Genomic DNA, 15,098 nt, shown 5'->3' on the forward strand with positions numbered 1-15,098 from the left:
TCTCCCTTCTCATCACCCACTGCCCTTTCAGTTCTGTGACAGGAGTTACAGCCACAGTGTGTGACAGCCCAGGCTCCAGTGGGGGCGGAGGGGGGGGTATATCTTCGTGCTTTTCCTGGGCGCTCCCCCAGCTCCACTCCAAGAGATCGTGCCTTTCACCAGGAAAGGGGATGACTCGATGGTGAGGGCTGTCAGTGCTGTGGGTCACTGGAGGCCTCCCTGGTGTCTGGACTCCCCTGCCCGAGGGAGGGTGGGAGATGGGTCTCTCTCCTCCCGCTGACCCAGCTGCCTTGTCCCCAGGCTGGTGGATGACCGCTGTGTGGTGGAGCCCGCGGCGGGGGACCTGGACAACCCCCCCAAGAAGTTCCGAGGTAAGACCTCCACTCCCACTGCCAGCTCCCCTCCCAGGCTGCTGAGTCCTGGACCCGGGACGGAGTCTTTCAGCCCATTCGGTCCCAGAGCCTGCGGGTCAGCCAAGGCTGCTGGGAGCTGGAGCCCTCCCACTGCCGAGTGCAGAGCCCCCTGGCTCAGCCCTTCGCGTCTCTGCTGGTTCCCGGGGCCACGCCCCCCTCTCAGGGGCACTCCCACTCCTGGCCCGGCTCCCCATCAGCCACAGGGCTTTCTTTGTCTGTGACTGCGCGTTTTTGGGGGAACTGGGGAGGAAAAGAGAATTTCCCAGGCGCCAGGAGGCCCAGGGTGAGAGCCCTTCTCTGTGCCGAGTCTCTTCGCGTGGGACCTGGTGGGCTCCAGGCCCTCCTGCCCGGGCTGTGTCCTCGGCCCTGTGCTCCCCGAGGACTGCCCTCGGGAGCTGGGGGAGCCCAGACCTGGCTCTGCTGAGTCACCCTGGGCAAGTGCCTTCCCTCTCGGCCTCCGTGTCCCTGTGGTCGTGGTCGGAGGGCTCCTCGGCTCCGCCCCGAAGGCCGCAGGGCCCTGGTGAGGAGGGAAGATGTCCAGCTGTCACTGCGCCAGCGGGGACGTGTTATTGTGTTACCTGTGAGGCTGAGCCAGCCAGACGGCTCCCGGCTCCCGGCTCCTGGGCGGGGCAGGGCGGGCGCAGGCAGGAACACGCCTGGCCAGGCCGCTGCCCCTCTCTGCCCACGAGCTGCTCCTCCCGGGGAGATGAGCTCAGTTGTCCCGGAGAGGGGTGCTGGGAGGGGAGCGGGATTTAAGGTGGCCCTGTGGCAGCCCTGCCTGCCTGCCTGGGCCTTGCCCATCCATGGAGTGCAGAGAAGGGGGGTTCCTCCCCGCCCGCGGAGGCCCCCACGTGTACTGCTGAGCTCCTGCTTCCGTCATGGGCCCGAGTGGGGGCTTTGCTTGGGAGTCTTAGGGGACATGCCTGGGTCTGTGGGAGCAGCCTGTGCACTGGACGTGCCTCACCACCACAGACCCCTGTGCCCCGCACCCTCGCTCATGCCCTTCCCCTGGGCTCTTATCCCTTCCAGCCTCCTGCTGCTCCTCGCAGGTGTCAGCCACGCCCCCACCTCTGCGCCTTTGCACCTGCTGTTCCCTCTGCCGCAAGGTTCTTACCCAGAATCCACACGGCTCACGCTCTGCGCGGCTGCAGGTCTCATATCCTCGGTGGGACAGCCTCTGACCTCCCGCAGTCTCCCTTCCCTGCTTTCTTTCCTCCGTAGCATGCATCTGACCTACTATACCGTGTGTCAATCATTCAGGCACCGGCCGCTCCTGCCCTGCCGCCCCTCTCAGGCCTGGCCGCTCTGGGTCTTGTTGGCGAGGCCCACCGGAGTTCCTGGTTGAGCCCAGCCTCGAGGGCCCTGGGCCCGGGTGCTGGGGGCTTTGGGGGTTGGTGCAGGCCTCCTGCGTGAGGTGCAGCTCAGCACGCCTGCCCTGGGTCCCTGGGTGCTGAGTGGGGAGGGAAAGGAACGCGGTCGCTCCTCAGCCCGAATCAGGAGGGCTTTGAGGCCGCTGCAGGAGGGCGGACTTCCTCTCCAGCCGAGGCACTTAGGCAAATGCCGGGCAGAACTCAGTAGGAGAGAGAGTGGTGAGGGCCCCAGTGGTGACGGGTTTAGGCAAATGCCGGGCAGAACTCAGTAGGAGAGAGAGTGGTGAGGGTCCCAGTGGTGACGGTTTTAGGCAAATGCCGGGCAGAACTCAGTAGGAGAGAGAGTGGTGAGGGCCCCAGTGGTGAGGGGTTTAGGCAAATGCTGGGCAGAACTCAGTAGGAGAGAGAGTGGTGAGGGTCCCAGGTGGCTGTGCAGGCCAGAGGGGGCCTGGAGGGAGAGGAGGTGTACGCGCCAGCTTGGTGCTGGGACAGGCGCTGATGGAGTGGGTGTGGCAGAGAAGATTTGCCTGTTCCAGTGGACAGAGTGGGGCCACTTAGCAGAACAAATGCTCCTTTGACTCCCTGCTCTCCTCCCCTCGCTCCTTCCTGCTCCTCCCCTCTCTTCCTCCCCCTTTTCCCCAGGCCTGTGTGCAGGCTCTCCCCAGGGTCCCGGGCTGCGGGCTGCGGGCTGCGGGCTGCCGCCTCAGTGCGCCCAGCCAGCTCCCTGGGAGGGACTAGGGGACTCATCCTCCCACCCCCTGCGCCCCAGGTCCCGGCCTGTGGTGTCGCGGGGAGGTAGGCAGAGGTCCCTCGTGGCTGCGGGTCCAAGGTGGAGCCTTAGAGCTTAGGCAGGAGAAGGACTCCAACTCCTCAGGTTTGAGGCTGAAGCCCAGAGAAGAGACACGTGGAGCTGGGCCTCTAACCCGGAGTCTGGCTCTCTGTCCCCCACCCCGGCAAATGCCCTGGCCCTGGGGGGTCCCAGCGAGGGCCTGGGGCTGTGGCTGGAGGTGGGCAGGGTGGCTGTGTCCCAAGGCCACCCTGGGACTGCGGGCTCTCCCTCCAGAGCCCACTCCCTCCACCTGCTGCTGGAGACCCCAGGCTGGGCTGGCCTAGCCCCCGAGGCCCCCACCCTGGCTCCATCAGCGCCTGATGCGCCTTGTTTGTGGGTTCAGCGCTAGCATCTTCCCGAGCCGCGCCGTGCCCCAGCATGTTCTGCGAGTTCTTTCCAGAGTCGGCAGGGCCCTGGGAGGCCGGGTGCTGCTGCCCAGTGCGCAGGGCGCCCCATGCCCGCTGCTGTGCTCCAGGCCTTGGGGTTGTGGCTGCTCAGAGTTGTGTGCTGCTGCTCCCTCCCCGAGCCCTTTCCTCCTGCATCCTGTGACCCTCACCCCGACCGCCCCACCTCAGGGAAGCCCAGCGCTCACAGCCCCCGCTACAGGGAGCCCAGGAAGGTGTGCAGGGGGCACTGACCCTCCGCACTGCTGGGGGCAGGTGCTGGGGAGGGTGGTGAGGTGCTGGCAGGCTGGGTTCCCCTCCCCCATCCTATACCTCTGCTCAACCTTCCATTTTCCAAGCCCAGTTCCTTGTTCTTTTTATTATTATTAAGACATCAGCTCTACACAAGAGCACACACCCATGTACCCACTGCTGTGCTCTGCCAGATCTTTCCACCAGGTTGACTTCAGATCTTCTCATCTTTAAAGAGACAGCTCTTGTGCCTGTGGCAGAAGCGCCCCCCCCCCCCCCCGCTTCCGCCCCCCCCCCCCCTCCTTGGGCAAATAGAAACTGGTGTGCGTCATTCGGGCCTGCGTCCTGCTGCGGACACCTAGCTGTACCCAGGAATGATGCAGGGATTGCGTCCCGCTTTAACTAGTACCCCGTCTTTAAAGGTAGCTTCCCCGCACACCTGCTCTCTCCGTCTGCACTGTTTTTGAGATTTATCCGTGATGACGCCTGCGGCTCGAGCTCCTCTGTTTAATTGCTGTGTAATCATGCTCCGCCGGAGAGCCCCTGCCAGCCACTTACGGTCTCCTGTCGACGCCACTTAGCTCATCCCAGTTGTGGCAGCTGCCAGCGCCGCTGCGGCGAGCGAGTGCTTGCGCACATGGCCTTGGGCTCAGGAGCCAGGGTCTCTGGCGTGTCCCCAGGAGGGGGTCCTGTGTGGAGGAAAGGCCCTGCTGCCCTCCTGGGCTGTGTCTGTTCACCCCCTCGCCTGCGCACACCCCCTCACCCCAGGGCCTGTGGGTGCGCCCTCGCTCCACCCCGGCCTTGCTCCCTTGGCGGTGTCTGGCTGAGTGTGGGTGTCACTGGGGCTTAATTTGTGTTCCTCTGACTACTAGTGAGATTCAGCATCTTTTCATACGTGTATTTGCCACTTAAAAATTTGTTCTTAAGTTTTTTCTTTTTGTAAAAGTAATACAGTCCAGTTGGCTTATTGGTTGAGCGTCGACCTATGATCCAGGAGGTCACAGGTTCAGTTCCGAGCCAAAGCACATGCCCGGGTTGCCAGCTCGGTCCCCAGCAGGGAGCTGGTGAAATCAATAAAAACATATTTTATTTTATTTTTTTTTAAATATATTTTATTGATTTCTTACAGAGAGAAAAGGAGAGAGAGAGAGAGAGAGTTAGACACATCGATGAGAGAGAAACATCGATCAGCTGCCTCCTGCACAACCCCCACTGGGGATGTGAGCAACCCAGGTACATGCCCTTGACCGGAATCGAACCTGGGACCTTTCAGTCTGCAGGCCGACGCTCTATTCACTGAGCCAAACCGGTTTTGGCTGAACATATTTTAAAAAAAGTGATGCAAAGGCGAGCTCCAGGATCAGATGGAGGCAGTGCCCCACCTCCATCCTCACTCACCTCCGCTGCCCCCATCCCTGCCCCAGCCCTTCTCCAGGGGCAACGCGTTAGAAACCTGGCGAGCTAATTTACTCATCCAGGTAAAACCTCGAAGCATCGTGCAGGTACACTCAGAGAGCCTCCCCCCACGACTCCCCCTCCTGGTAGCTCCTCCCTTAGCTTCTCCTGGTCCCGGTGGTCCTTCATGCAGATACAGACATGTGTTGACATGACCGCTCTTTCCTTACAGAGGTAGCATCCTGTGCACCCTGTGCTATGCTTTGCTGTTTTTACTTCATACAGCTTGCTGTGGAGCGATCCGACTGGAGATGTTTCCATGTTTGCATATAGAAGTTCTGAACTCTCTTCCTCTATCTCCATCCCATAGAATAAAAGGCCAGCGACCATAACGACCGGGACGACTGCTCGACCAGTCGCTATGAGGTGCATTGACCACCTCTCGGTCCCTCCCCTCCGGCCCGCAGGCTCCGCTCACAGCATGGCGAACGGGAACCACGGGGAACCGAGTGGGTGGCAGCGGGGGGGACTGGGGACTGGCGAGCAGGTGGAAGATGGCCCCGATCGCAGGATAGGCCTAGGGACCCTACCTGTGCACGATTTTGTGCACTGGGCTTCTAGTCTATAATAATAAAAGCATAATATGCTAATTAGACCAGGCATCCTTCCGGATGTCTTTCTGGACGACCTTTCAGATGAAGCCGGGGCTGCAGCTGTGGGATCAAGGCAGCGGCGGTGGCTGCGAAGGCCTACTCTTGCATGAATTTTTTGTATCGGGCCTCTAGTTAAATAATAACTCCCCATCTGCTGCTCCCACCCCCACCCCAGCACCCACCATTCTGTTTTTCATCTTTATGAATTAAAATATTTTTATTGATTTCAGAGAGGAAGGAAGAGGGAGTGAGAGATAGAAACACCAATGATGAGAGAGAATCATTGGTCAGCTGCCTCCTGCACACCCCACACTGGGGATCAAGCCCGCAACCTGGGGATGTGCTCTGACCGGGAATTGAACCTTGATCTCCTGGTTCACAGATCGACGCTCAACCACGGAGCCACGCCAGCCGGACTCCCTCCATGAATCTGACTATTCTGAGTACCCCTGTGCGCGCACTCAGCAGTGCTTGTCCTCCTGTGACTGGTCTGTCACTCGCATGGTGGGCATACACGTGCTGCAGCCGTGTCTGTTTCCACCCTCCCAGCCACGGGCATTGGCTCTGTTGTACTGTTAACCAGTCCCTCTGATGGCCACTGGGCTGTGGCTAATCTTTTTTTAATCCTCCCCTGAGGATGTGTTTTTATGGATTTTAGAGAGAGAGGAAGGGAGGAGACATATTGATGTGAGAGAGAAACATTCATCAGTTTCCTCCCGTACGGCCCAGCAACCTTTTGGTGTTTGGAGCGGACAACGCTCCCACCCACGGAGCCACCGGCCAGGGCCTGGTGCTGATGTGTGCCACTCCGGCCAGTGCTGGGTGAGGGCCCTTGTCCCCGTCACTGTACAAATGCAGGTGTGCCCTTAGGACAAATGGCGGGCGGTGAGACGGGATGATGAGACAGTGAGTCAGCGGCGGGGCCGGCCTGTGCTGCTGAGCGGGTGCCAGCTGCCCCCTCTGGGGTCGCGCAGGGTCGCCCCGTTTGCGCTCGGGCAGCGCGGCAGGAGGAAGCAGGCCCCTGAGCTCTGGCCTCTCTCTTCTGCCAGCTCCTCCCAGGTCTCCGCAGGCGAGGCTGGTTGCAGAATGGAGCTGCCCGGGCCCAGCCCTCCCCTCCTCTCCCCGTCCTCCCGACGGCGCCCTGCGCTGTTGTAGCTTCTCCCCTGTCCCCTCCGTAGACCCGAGCGCCACAGCTGCACCTGCTCCTCCTGCCCCTGTGGCTCGCTGCCCCGTCACTGCCGGCACGTTCAGTGCGCAGCGTCGAGACGGGATACGCTTCCCACTCTCTTCTGTGACCACCAGAGCCTGGGGGGTTTTCTGTAGGTTGGATCTAAATGGTGAAAAAAAATTAAACGCCACTGTTTGCATGGTTTGTACAGAACTTGCACATTATTGTGACTGGAGAGCTTTATTCCCTGTGCGATGTTTTGGTCTTGAAAGTCCCCACTGGTGCTTTACAAACTTTTCTGAACATTGACCCATTTGGGGAGTGTGTGTGTGTGTGTGTGTGTGTGTGAGTATGTGTGTGAGTGTGTGTGTGTGTGAGTATGTGTGTGTGTACGTGTGTGAGTGTATGTGTATGTGTGTGTATGTGTGTGAGTGTATGTGTGAGTGTATGTGTGTGTATGTGTGAGTGTGAGTGTGTGTGTGAGTGTGTGTATGTGTGTGTGAGAGTATGTGTGTGTGTGTGTGAGTATGTGTGTGTGTATGTGTGTGTATGTGTGTGTGAGTGTATGTGTATGTGTGTGAGTATGTGTGTGTGTATGTGTGTGTATGTGAGTGTGTGTGTGAGTGTGTGTATGTGTGTGTATGTGTGTATGTGTGTGAGTGTGTATGTGTGTGTGTATGTGAGTGTGTGTGTGAGTGTGTGTGAGTGTGTGTATGTGTGTGTATGTGTTTGTGTGTATGTGTGTGTGTATGTGTGAGTGTGTGAGTGTGTGAGTGTGTGTGTGTGTATGTGTGTGAGTGTGATTGTATATGTGTGAGAGTGTGTGTATGTATGTGTGTGTGTGAGCGTGTGTATGTGTGTGTGTGTGCCTTTAAAATGCACATTCCAGGCCTCACCCAGACCTGCCGAGATCTGTGGGGGACCGGAGAGCCCCCTGGTGATGTAGGCAGTGGCAGTGGCAGTGGCTTTGGAGTGTTACACACACCGCAGTTAGTTTCAGGGAAGGACAGTTGATTTTTTTTAGTCAACGAAGACCTTGCTGCCTGCAGCCTCACGGGTCTGGGGCCCGTCACCCACAGGTACACGCCCCCCAGCACACACAGCCCTTCCTGTGGGAGCCCCTGGATCGGGACTCTCCTCCTGCCCTGACACTGCTGCTCCTCTGTGGGCTCAGCCTCTGGCTGCCCGACCCTCCTCTGCCCCGCAGTTTGGCGAGAAGGAAGGCGCCAGCTCCACTGGGTTCTGACAGCGCTGCCTTTGGGCAAAGAGCTTGGCCCAGGAAGAGCACGGAGAGGTGCCTGGGCCCCAGACATGTCAGGGGCTCTGGGCACTTTCTCGCTCAGCCGGCATGTCCTGCAGGCTGTGGGCAGCCCTGAGGGAGGGTCCGTGTGAGAGCACAAGACGACTTACCGGCTAGCGAGTTCCCAGAACAGCTGGAGAGGAGTCGGGAGCGGGGTGGGGGGGGGACCACCCTGGGCTCATCCCTGGCCTGGGGCCCCTCGCGGTGTGTGTCACTCAGACACAGCTCTGACCCGCCCATCGGGGCCGTCGTCCTCGAAGGAACTGGGCGGAGTAGATTGGAATGCACCAACCGTCACAAGCTGCTAGCATTTCATTAACTTTCTTCAGCTCTGTCTGTTCTCCTGTTAAGTATATTCTGTGAGTTTTAACATTTGTTTATTGAAGCCTTTTTATTTCTAGAAATTCCACTTGGTTCTTTTTCATTCAGCTGTGTCACTTAAAAACATTTTTAAAAATTCTTATTTAGGGAGGGGAGGGGAGGGGAGGGAGGGAGAGAGAGAGAGAGAGAGATGTGAGAGAGAAACATCGAGTGGTTGCCTCCCACAAGTGCCCGACCACGCCCTGACCGTGCCCGACCACGTCCTGAACGGGAAACCCGGGCATGTGCCCTGACCAGGAATCAGAGCTGCGGTCTTTGGTGTACGGGACGAGGCTCCAGCCGCCCGAGCCACACCGGCCAGGCTGCTGTGCCTCTTGGTAGAGTTTCTGTTCCCTGCGGGATCCTCTTTTACTGACTGGAGCGGAGTGGGCATTTCCGGCTTAGAGGGTCTGTCTGACGTCTCCTCAGGTTTGGTCCTGGTGTCTGTTTCGTTCTCTCCTGTGGCATCTAGTTCCTAGGAGCTCCTGGTGACGTCTGAGTGCCTGCTGGCTCATTGCATTAGAAGACCTGGGTCTGCTGGTGGCAGAGCAGGAGGGAGCACCCTCCTCGGCTGCTGGGAGGGCCTGTTCCGGGGCCTGGCTCGGGTTCCTGCCCTGTGAGGTGAAGGGTCCTGATGAAAGTTCCGCCTCTGCAGCCAGCACAGGCCTCCGGGGGAGAGGGCTTGGCTGTTTCTGTCTCCCTGGCTTCCTTTCGATCTGTCTGCGGAGGATCCGCGCGGTCTCTCGGTTCTTAAAGTCTTAAAATAACGTCCCTTTGAAAAATTCGGTTGCTGAGTTTCTGCTTGGGTTGCTCGTAGTGGAGTGTGACCACGGCTCAGCCCGGGGCCCAGAGCCTGCCCTCGCCGGGACAGGAGTCCCAGGGGAGCCGGTGGCCTGGACTGGGAGTGGGGGGAGGTGGCCGTGGGCGACCAAGGAGCTCAGCTGGCCCAGGCCCGTGGCCGCTGGCCTCGCTGCCGCTCTGGCTCCGGGCTCCTGGGTCTCAGGGCCCGATCGCCCTCCTGTTTCAGCTCGCAGGCCTGCGTGTGACTGGTCTCACTCCGCCTCCACGTTCCCTCGCCTTCCCTGCCACGCCTCATCCCTTTCCTCCTTCGAGGCTAAGTTCAAGCCCCTCATCTCACATGAGGGAGTCGTTCTAGATTCATGTGTTCATGTGGCAGACAGTCCAGTCCCGGAGCCCTGGTCTAGGGGCTGGGGACACGGCCATGAGCCCCAGGCGGCCCTGCCTGCAGAGCTGGTAAGGGCAGCGGAGGCAAGCCAGCGGCCTGGCAGGCCCACGGACCCTTTAGTGTTGGGAAGTGGAATCCAAAAACAGTGCAGTCGACCCATATCCATGTTTATACAACACACAGTGGGGAGGGGACCAGGTCTGAGGGAGCCTGCAGCTGGCGGAGGTGGTGAGGCCAGTATCATGCTCTAAGTGTGACAACAAAGAAATAAAAGGAAAGCAGCATATGCCACAGCCTCTCTCTCTCTCTCTCTCTCTCTCTCTGTCTCTCTATATATATGTGTGTGTGTGTGTGTGTGTGTGTGTGTAAATGTGTGTGTAATAAAATAATAAGACAACATGCGCTTTAGAACTACACGTTGGGCCGAGCCAGAAGGCCCAGGGGAGCAGCCTGCCGGCCTCCGAGGCAGGAGCTGGCCGGCACCAGGCGCTTGGGGGGGCTGCGAGGGACGCCTTTTCTGAAAGAGCAGAAACCCCGGGAAAGTTTGAACAGTACAGAGGACAGTGTCCCCCAGTGCACACCGGCGTTGCACCCCTGGAAAGTCGGTGTGTCCTAGACCCATGCAGACAGGACTGTCTGTGCCCCTTGGCCCTGAGCAGGCCACGGCTGTCCACCCGCACGCGTGCGGCCGGCGTCGCGCTGGACAGTCCTGTGCTGCCGGGGCCAGCGCCTCTGTCCTGCCCTCTAAATGTCAGCTGTGACCTCCATCAGAATCCCCCCCCATTTCCGAAACTCCCCCTGGTGTGACCCCACTTCCCCGACTCCTGCGGGGAGCCAGTGGCTCTACCCAGGCCGTGTGGCCCCTGCAGGGCCCTGGGAGTCCATCAGCCTGAAGAAGCAGGACTTCCGGAGGGGTGACACGCAGCCGCTTCTTGGGGCCGAGCAGAACCCCCTGAAGGCTCACTCTCCTTAACAAACTGAGCATGTTCCTGGAAGCGACGCCCACTCGTGCTGGCGGTGCCAAGGTGGGCTGGGCAGGGCAGCCCTGGCTCCACTGCTCACGGAATGCCATTCCCCTCCCTTCAAGGACGTCCTGCCTCTCTGAACTCGGGCTCACCCCGTTTCTCCTGATGGTACCAGAGGCCCCTGCCTGCTCCTGGGCTAGTTTCACTTTTAGTTCAGGGGCTGGATGGCCAGCTTTTACCAGAGCAGGGCCGTGGCCTTCCTTGGAGGGAGGAGAGGGGCTGAAGGAGAGGGCTCCCGTCTCTGATCTGCTCCCCCAGCGGCCCCCTCCCCGGGCCTGGCACCCGTCTTTCTGGCGTGTTCCGTGCTCCCGGAGCACGCGGCGGCTCTCAGAGGCCGGGAGCCCACCCGGCCCAGGTGTGAGGCCCTCCGGCGACGGGGAGCTCACCTCTCACCGCAGCCCCTGCTCTTGTCCGAGCGGCCGAGGCTCCGGTGCCAGCATCTCACCAGGACCGCCCCCTCCCGCCACACCTAGAACAGGAGCTCCCAGCTCATGCCTCCTTTATGCGCCGAGGCCGACACCCTTCGGAGTTTGGGCTCATGAAGCTCGAGCGTGTTTTGTGTGCCTCCCCAAATAAGGATTGTAGTAGTGACTTTGTCCCCGGGACTTTGATCGGCGCTGTCTGCGGCCAGGTGCCCTCTGGTGGGAGAATTCCCGCGGAGGGGTCTCGGAGAGCAGGGGAGCCTCGCTCACACAGGCGGGGAGAGGGACGAGGGTGGTTTCAGGGGAAGAGGAGCCTCCGGGAGCGGGGAGTGACCGGCACAGCCTCCCGGAGGCCGCGGTCCCCGGGGCCGGAGGAGGCAACCTCTCAGCCCTCCGTGGGCAGGATGGCGGTTGGCCAGGAAGGATGCAGGTGTTAGCTGCCGGCAGCCAATGTCCACAGAAGCCGGGCACAGGCAGGGCCGGGGGTGGGGCCAGGAGCCTCTGAAAGTCTCCCTGGGGCGGAGGGCACGCGTCCCCCCAGCTGAGGTCCTGCTCTCAAACCTGCCTCTCAGACTCTCCACTCCACCCAGTCCGGGATGCTCCACGCCCGGGCCTGCTCCTCTGCCTGTCCCCGGGGCCCAGTGGGATTGGAGGGCAGGGCGCCGGCTGGGGTTTGGCGCCGGAGGCCCTGAGCCCCCCATGAGCCCGTGTCCTTCCCGCCCACCGCAGACTGCCTCTTCAAGGTGTGCCCCATGAACCGCTACTCGGCCCAGAAGCAGTATTGGAAGGCCAAGCAGACCAAGCAGGACAAGGAGAAGATCTCGGACGTGGTGCTGCTGCAGAAGCTGCAGGTGTGTGTGCAGGTGTGCGCGTGTGTGCGCAGGTGTGCGCTGTGTATGTGCACCGTGTGTGCGCAGGTGTGCGCGTGTGTGCGCAGGTGTGCACTGTGTGTGCGTCAGCATGCAGGGCCACTGCTCTCCAGAGCCGACGGGCCCCGTGGGGAGTCCAGTGGCTTTAAAACCCCATATGCAGAGGTTGGCGTTCGCTGCTGTGGAGGTGAGGTGGGGGGAGAAGTGTCCTCCAGCAGCCCGCTCGGCTGCATGGCCCCTTGGTGCCCCTTGGAAGAAGGTGCCCTCCCCCAGGCTGCATGGCCCTATGCCAGGGCACGTGGCTCAGTGAGCAGAGGGCGGACTGGGGTTCAGCTCCCACCAGCCCTTCAGCTGGACCCCACGGTGCCGTGAACAACCCGCCCAGCTGCCCACGGGGTTCCCACTGGCTCCAGGAACCGCATTTGAGAACTAGTCGTAACTTCTCCCTTGTTTTGTAGAGTTGGGGCCTGGGCCCCAAAAGGGGGCCGAGCTGTCTGGGGTCACCCTGTGGTTTGCCCTGGGGCCTGGACACGGACGGTGCACGGTGCGAGGCCTGGTGGTGGCTCGTGGCCTGTCGGGGGCAGTGGAGTTCACATTCTGGGCTGTCCTCTGTGGACAGCTCAGGGCCGGGCTGGCCGTGCAGGGGAGGGCAGGGGGCTTGTCTGGGCCAGGCCTGTCTGCAGCCTGCTTCCAGCCCGCCCTTGGCCCTGGTGCCCCACCTCACGCAGGCCTTGCCTCTCTGAGTCCCTTGCTCTGAGGAGTGGGTGTGGGGTGGGGGAAGGGTGGCCCCACCCCAGCTGTGAACTGGGCTGGGGAGGGGCTGAGCTCTGTTATAAATGCCCCATCGCTCTTGCTGAGCTGGGGGCGCTCACAGGCTTCCTCCCTGCCGGACCCAGGCCGGGGCTGAACGGGATCTGGCCTGGGCGTGGGCCCTCACATGTGCTCCGACACGCACTCAGAGCCACATGTGTCGCACAGCCACGCTGTGGGCCTGTGAGGCACGTGCACACAGCAAGGCTCCCCAGCAGCCACCCTCCCCCCAGCCTCAGTCGGGGACCTGGGTAATGGGACTAAAGAGAGGAGGGGGCAGAGGAGCCAGGCTTTCAGGGACTGCCAGTCTGATGGAGGGGATGGAGCCTACCCTCAGACAGCTTCCAGTTCACTGCAACAGAAGTGCCCGAGAGGCTGTCCTCCACGGGATGCAAACCAATCCCCCAGGACCAGGTGGACCCATCAGCGGTGGATGTGGCAGTCAGGGAAGGCTCCCTGGAGTCGGTGGGCTGGGAGCACACACAGTTTTGGGAGGGAGGGCCACAGAGGGGTGGGGAGGAGGAGGAGGCAGGGGCACCAAGCACGCCGGCCAGCGTTTGGGCTGGGGCAGGCGCCTGGTTCGGGCATGGGAGTCTGGTGAGATGGGGTAGTGAGGCTCAGCTTAGGTGTCTGCCAGGGTGTGTGGGCATCGGGGGCTCACGGGCTGGCTGGCATGCCCCCTCCGAGGGAGGTGGCCTGGGCCTGCCTCTTCACGCCCGCTCAGTCCCTCTCAGCAGTGGAGGGAGCGGATGAGACGGCCTCTGAGGGTCGCCTGGGCGCGGTGCCGGGAGCTGCGTGCGTGCGAGCGCGTGTGTCCACCTTGTACGTGTCTGCGCAGCACGCGGCCCAGATGGAGCAGAAGCAGAACGACACGGAGAACAAGAAGGTGCACGGGGACGTCGTCAAGTACGGCAGCGTGATCCAGGTGAGCCCCTCCCCGACGCCAGGCTGCTGGGGAGGGCGCCGGCCGGCACGCCCCGGGGTGTCCCCAGTGGTGGCTCCGGGCGGCTCTGTGACTGCACGTCTGCTCTGTGTGTGGCCGAGCGCCTGCCTGGGGTGCCTGGGGCGTGTCCCCAGCGCGGTGGCCGCCAGCGCAGATGCAGCCACGCGGGCTGGGTTCGCATCGTGGCCCCGGGACGCGGGCAGGTTCCTTGACTGCCCGGTGCCTCCGCTTCCCCGTCTGTACAGCCAGGCCAGTGGCGGTGTCGCCTCTGGGTTGCCGTCAGGTTGTGTGTGATCATGCGTGTCAGGAATTTAGAACAGGGCTAGCTTCTATTTTTTAAAAAATATATTTTTATTGATTTCAGAGAGGAAGGGAGAGGGAGAGAGAGAAACAGCAATGATGAGAGAATCATTGATCGGCTGCCTCCTGCATGCCCCCTACTGGGGGCTGAGTCCCCAACCCGGGCATGTGCCCTTGACCAGATCGAACCCAGGACCCTTCAGTCCGCAGGCCGACACTATCCCCTGAGCCAAATCGGCTAGGTCAGGACATAGCTTCTATTTCTGTGATCACCAGTGCCCAGCTGGTGTGTGTGCCTGCGTGTGTCTGTCTGTGTGTTCGTGTCTGTGTGTCTGACACTGTGTGCATCCAGCTGTGACCGAGGGTCCAGGGCCCCCCACGGTCCCCGGTGGGCTGGCCTTGGGCCCCTCACCCACCCCGCCTGCCCCAGCTCCTGCACATGAAGAGCAACAAGTACCTGACGGTGAACAAGCGGCTGCCGGCCCTGCTGGAGAAGAACGCCATGCGGGTGACGCTGGACGCCACGGGCAACGAGGGCTCCTGGCTCTTCATCCAGCCCTTCTGGAAGCTGCGGAGCAACGGGGACAACGTGAGACGGGCCGGCTCGGGGCTCGGGGCTGGGGCTGGGGCTGGGGGCTGGGGCTGGGGCTGGGGGCTGGGGCTGGGGGCTGGGGCTGGGGCTGGGGCTGGGGCTGGGGCTGGGGCTGGGGCTGGGGCTGGGGGCTCGGGGCTGGAGCTGGGGCTGGGGCTGGGGCTGGGGCTGGGGCTGGGGCTGGGGGCTCGGGGCTGGGGCTGGGGCTGGGGCTGGGGCTGGGGCTGGGGGCTCGGGGCTGGGGACTCGGGGCTGGGGCTGGGGCTGGGGCTGGGGCTGGGGCTCGGGGCTCGGGGCTGGGGCTGGGGCTGGGCTGGGGGCTCGGGGCTGGGGCTGGGGCTGGGGGCTGGGGCTCGGGGCTGGGGCTGGGGCCTCGGGGCTGGGGCTGGGGCTGGGGCTGGGGCTGGGGGCTCGGGCTGGGGCTGGGGCTGGGGGCTCGGGGCTGGGGCTGGGGGCTGGGGCTGGGGCTGGGGACTCGGGGCTGGGGCTGGGGCTGGGGCTCGGGGCTCGGGGCTGGGGCTGGGGCTGGGGGCTTGGGGCTGGGGCTGGGGCGGGGGCTGGGGGCTCAGGGCTGGGGCTGGGGCGGGGGCTGGGGGCTCAGGGCTGAGGCTGGGGCGGGGGCTGCGGGCTCAGGGCTGGGGCTGGGGCGGGGGCTGGGGGCTCAGGGCTGGGGCTGGGGCTGGGGCGGGGGCTGGGGGCTCAGGGCTGGGGCGGGGGCTGGGGCTGGGGGCTCAGGGCTGGGGCTGGGGCGGGGGCTGGGGGCTCAGGGCTGGGGCTGGGGCGGGGGCTGCGGGCTCAGGGCTGGGGCTGGGGCGGGGACTGGTGGCT

At 62.5% G+C, this 15,098-nt stretch overlaps 1 protein-coding gene across 3 annotated transcripts in view; it reads left to right on the plus strand.

The window, feature by feature from the left end:
- ITPR3 (inositol 1,4,5-trisphosphate receptor type 3) overlaps window positions 1–15,098 on the plus strand; it is a 67,505-nt gene that overhangs the window by 16,569 nt on the left and 35,838 nt on the right. For 2 of the 3 annotated variants that reach the window (XM_036356666.1, XM_036356664.1), the window contains exons 2-5: window positions 301–371; window positions 11,486–11,607; window positions 13,274–13,360; window positions 14,109–14,267. In XM_036356666.1, coding sequence (XP_036212559.1) covers window positions 301–371; window positions 11,486–11,607; window positions 13,274–13,360; window positions 14,109–14,267 — 439 coding nt within the window. The remainder of the gene's footprint in view (window positions 1–300; window positions 372–11,485; window positions 11,608–13,273; window positions 13,361–14,108; window positions 14,268–15,098) is intronic. The other variant, XM_036356665.1, reaches the window with a different exon arrangement.

Source organism: Myotis myotis, unplaced genomic scaffold, assembly GCF_014108235.1.
Source record: "Myotis myotis isolate mMyoMyo1 unplaced genomic scaffold, mMyoMyo1.p scaffold_m19_p_26, whole genome shotgun sequence".
Taxonomy (NCBI): domain Eukaryota; kingdom Metazoa; phylum Chordata; class Mammalia; order Chiroptera; family Vespertilionidae; genus Myotis; species Myotis myotis.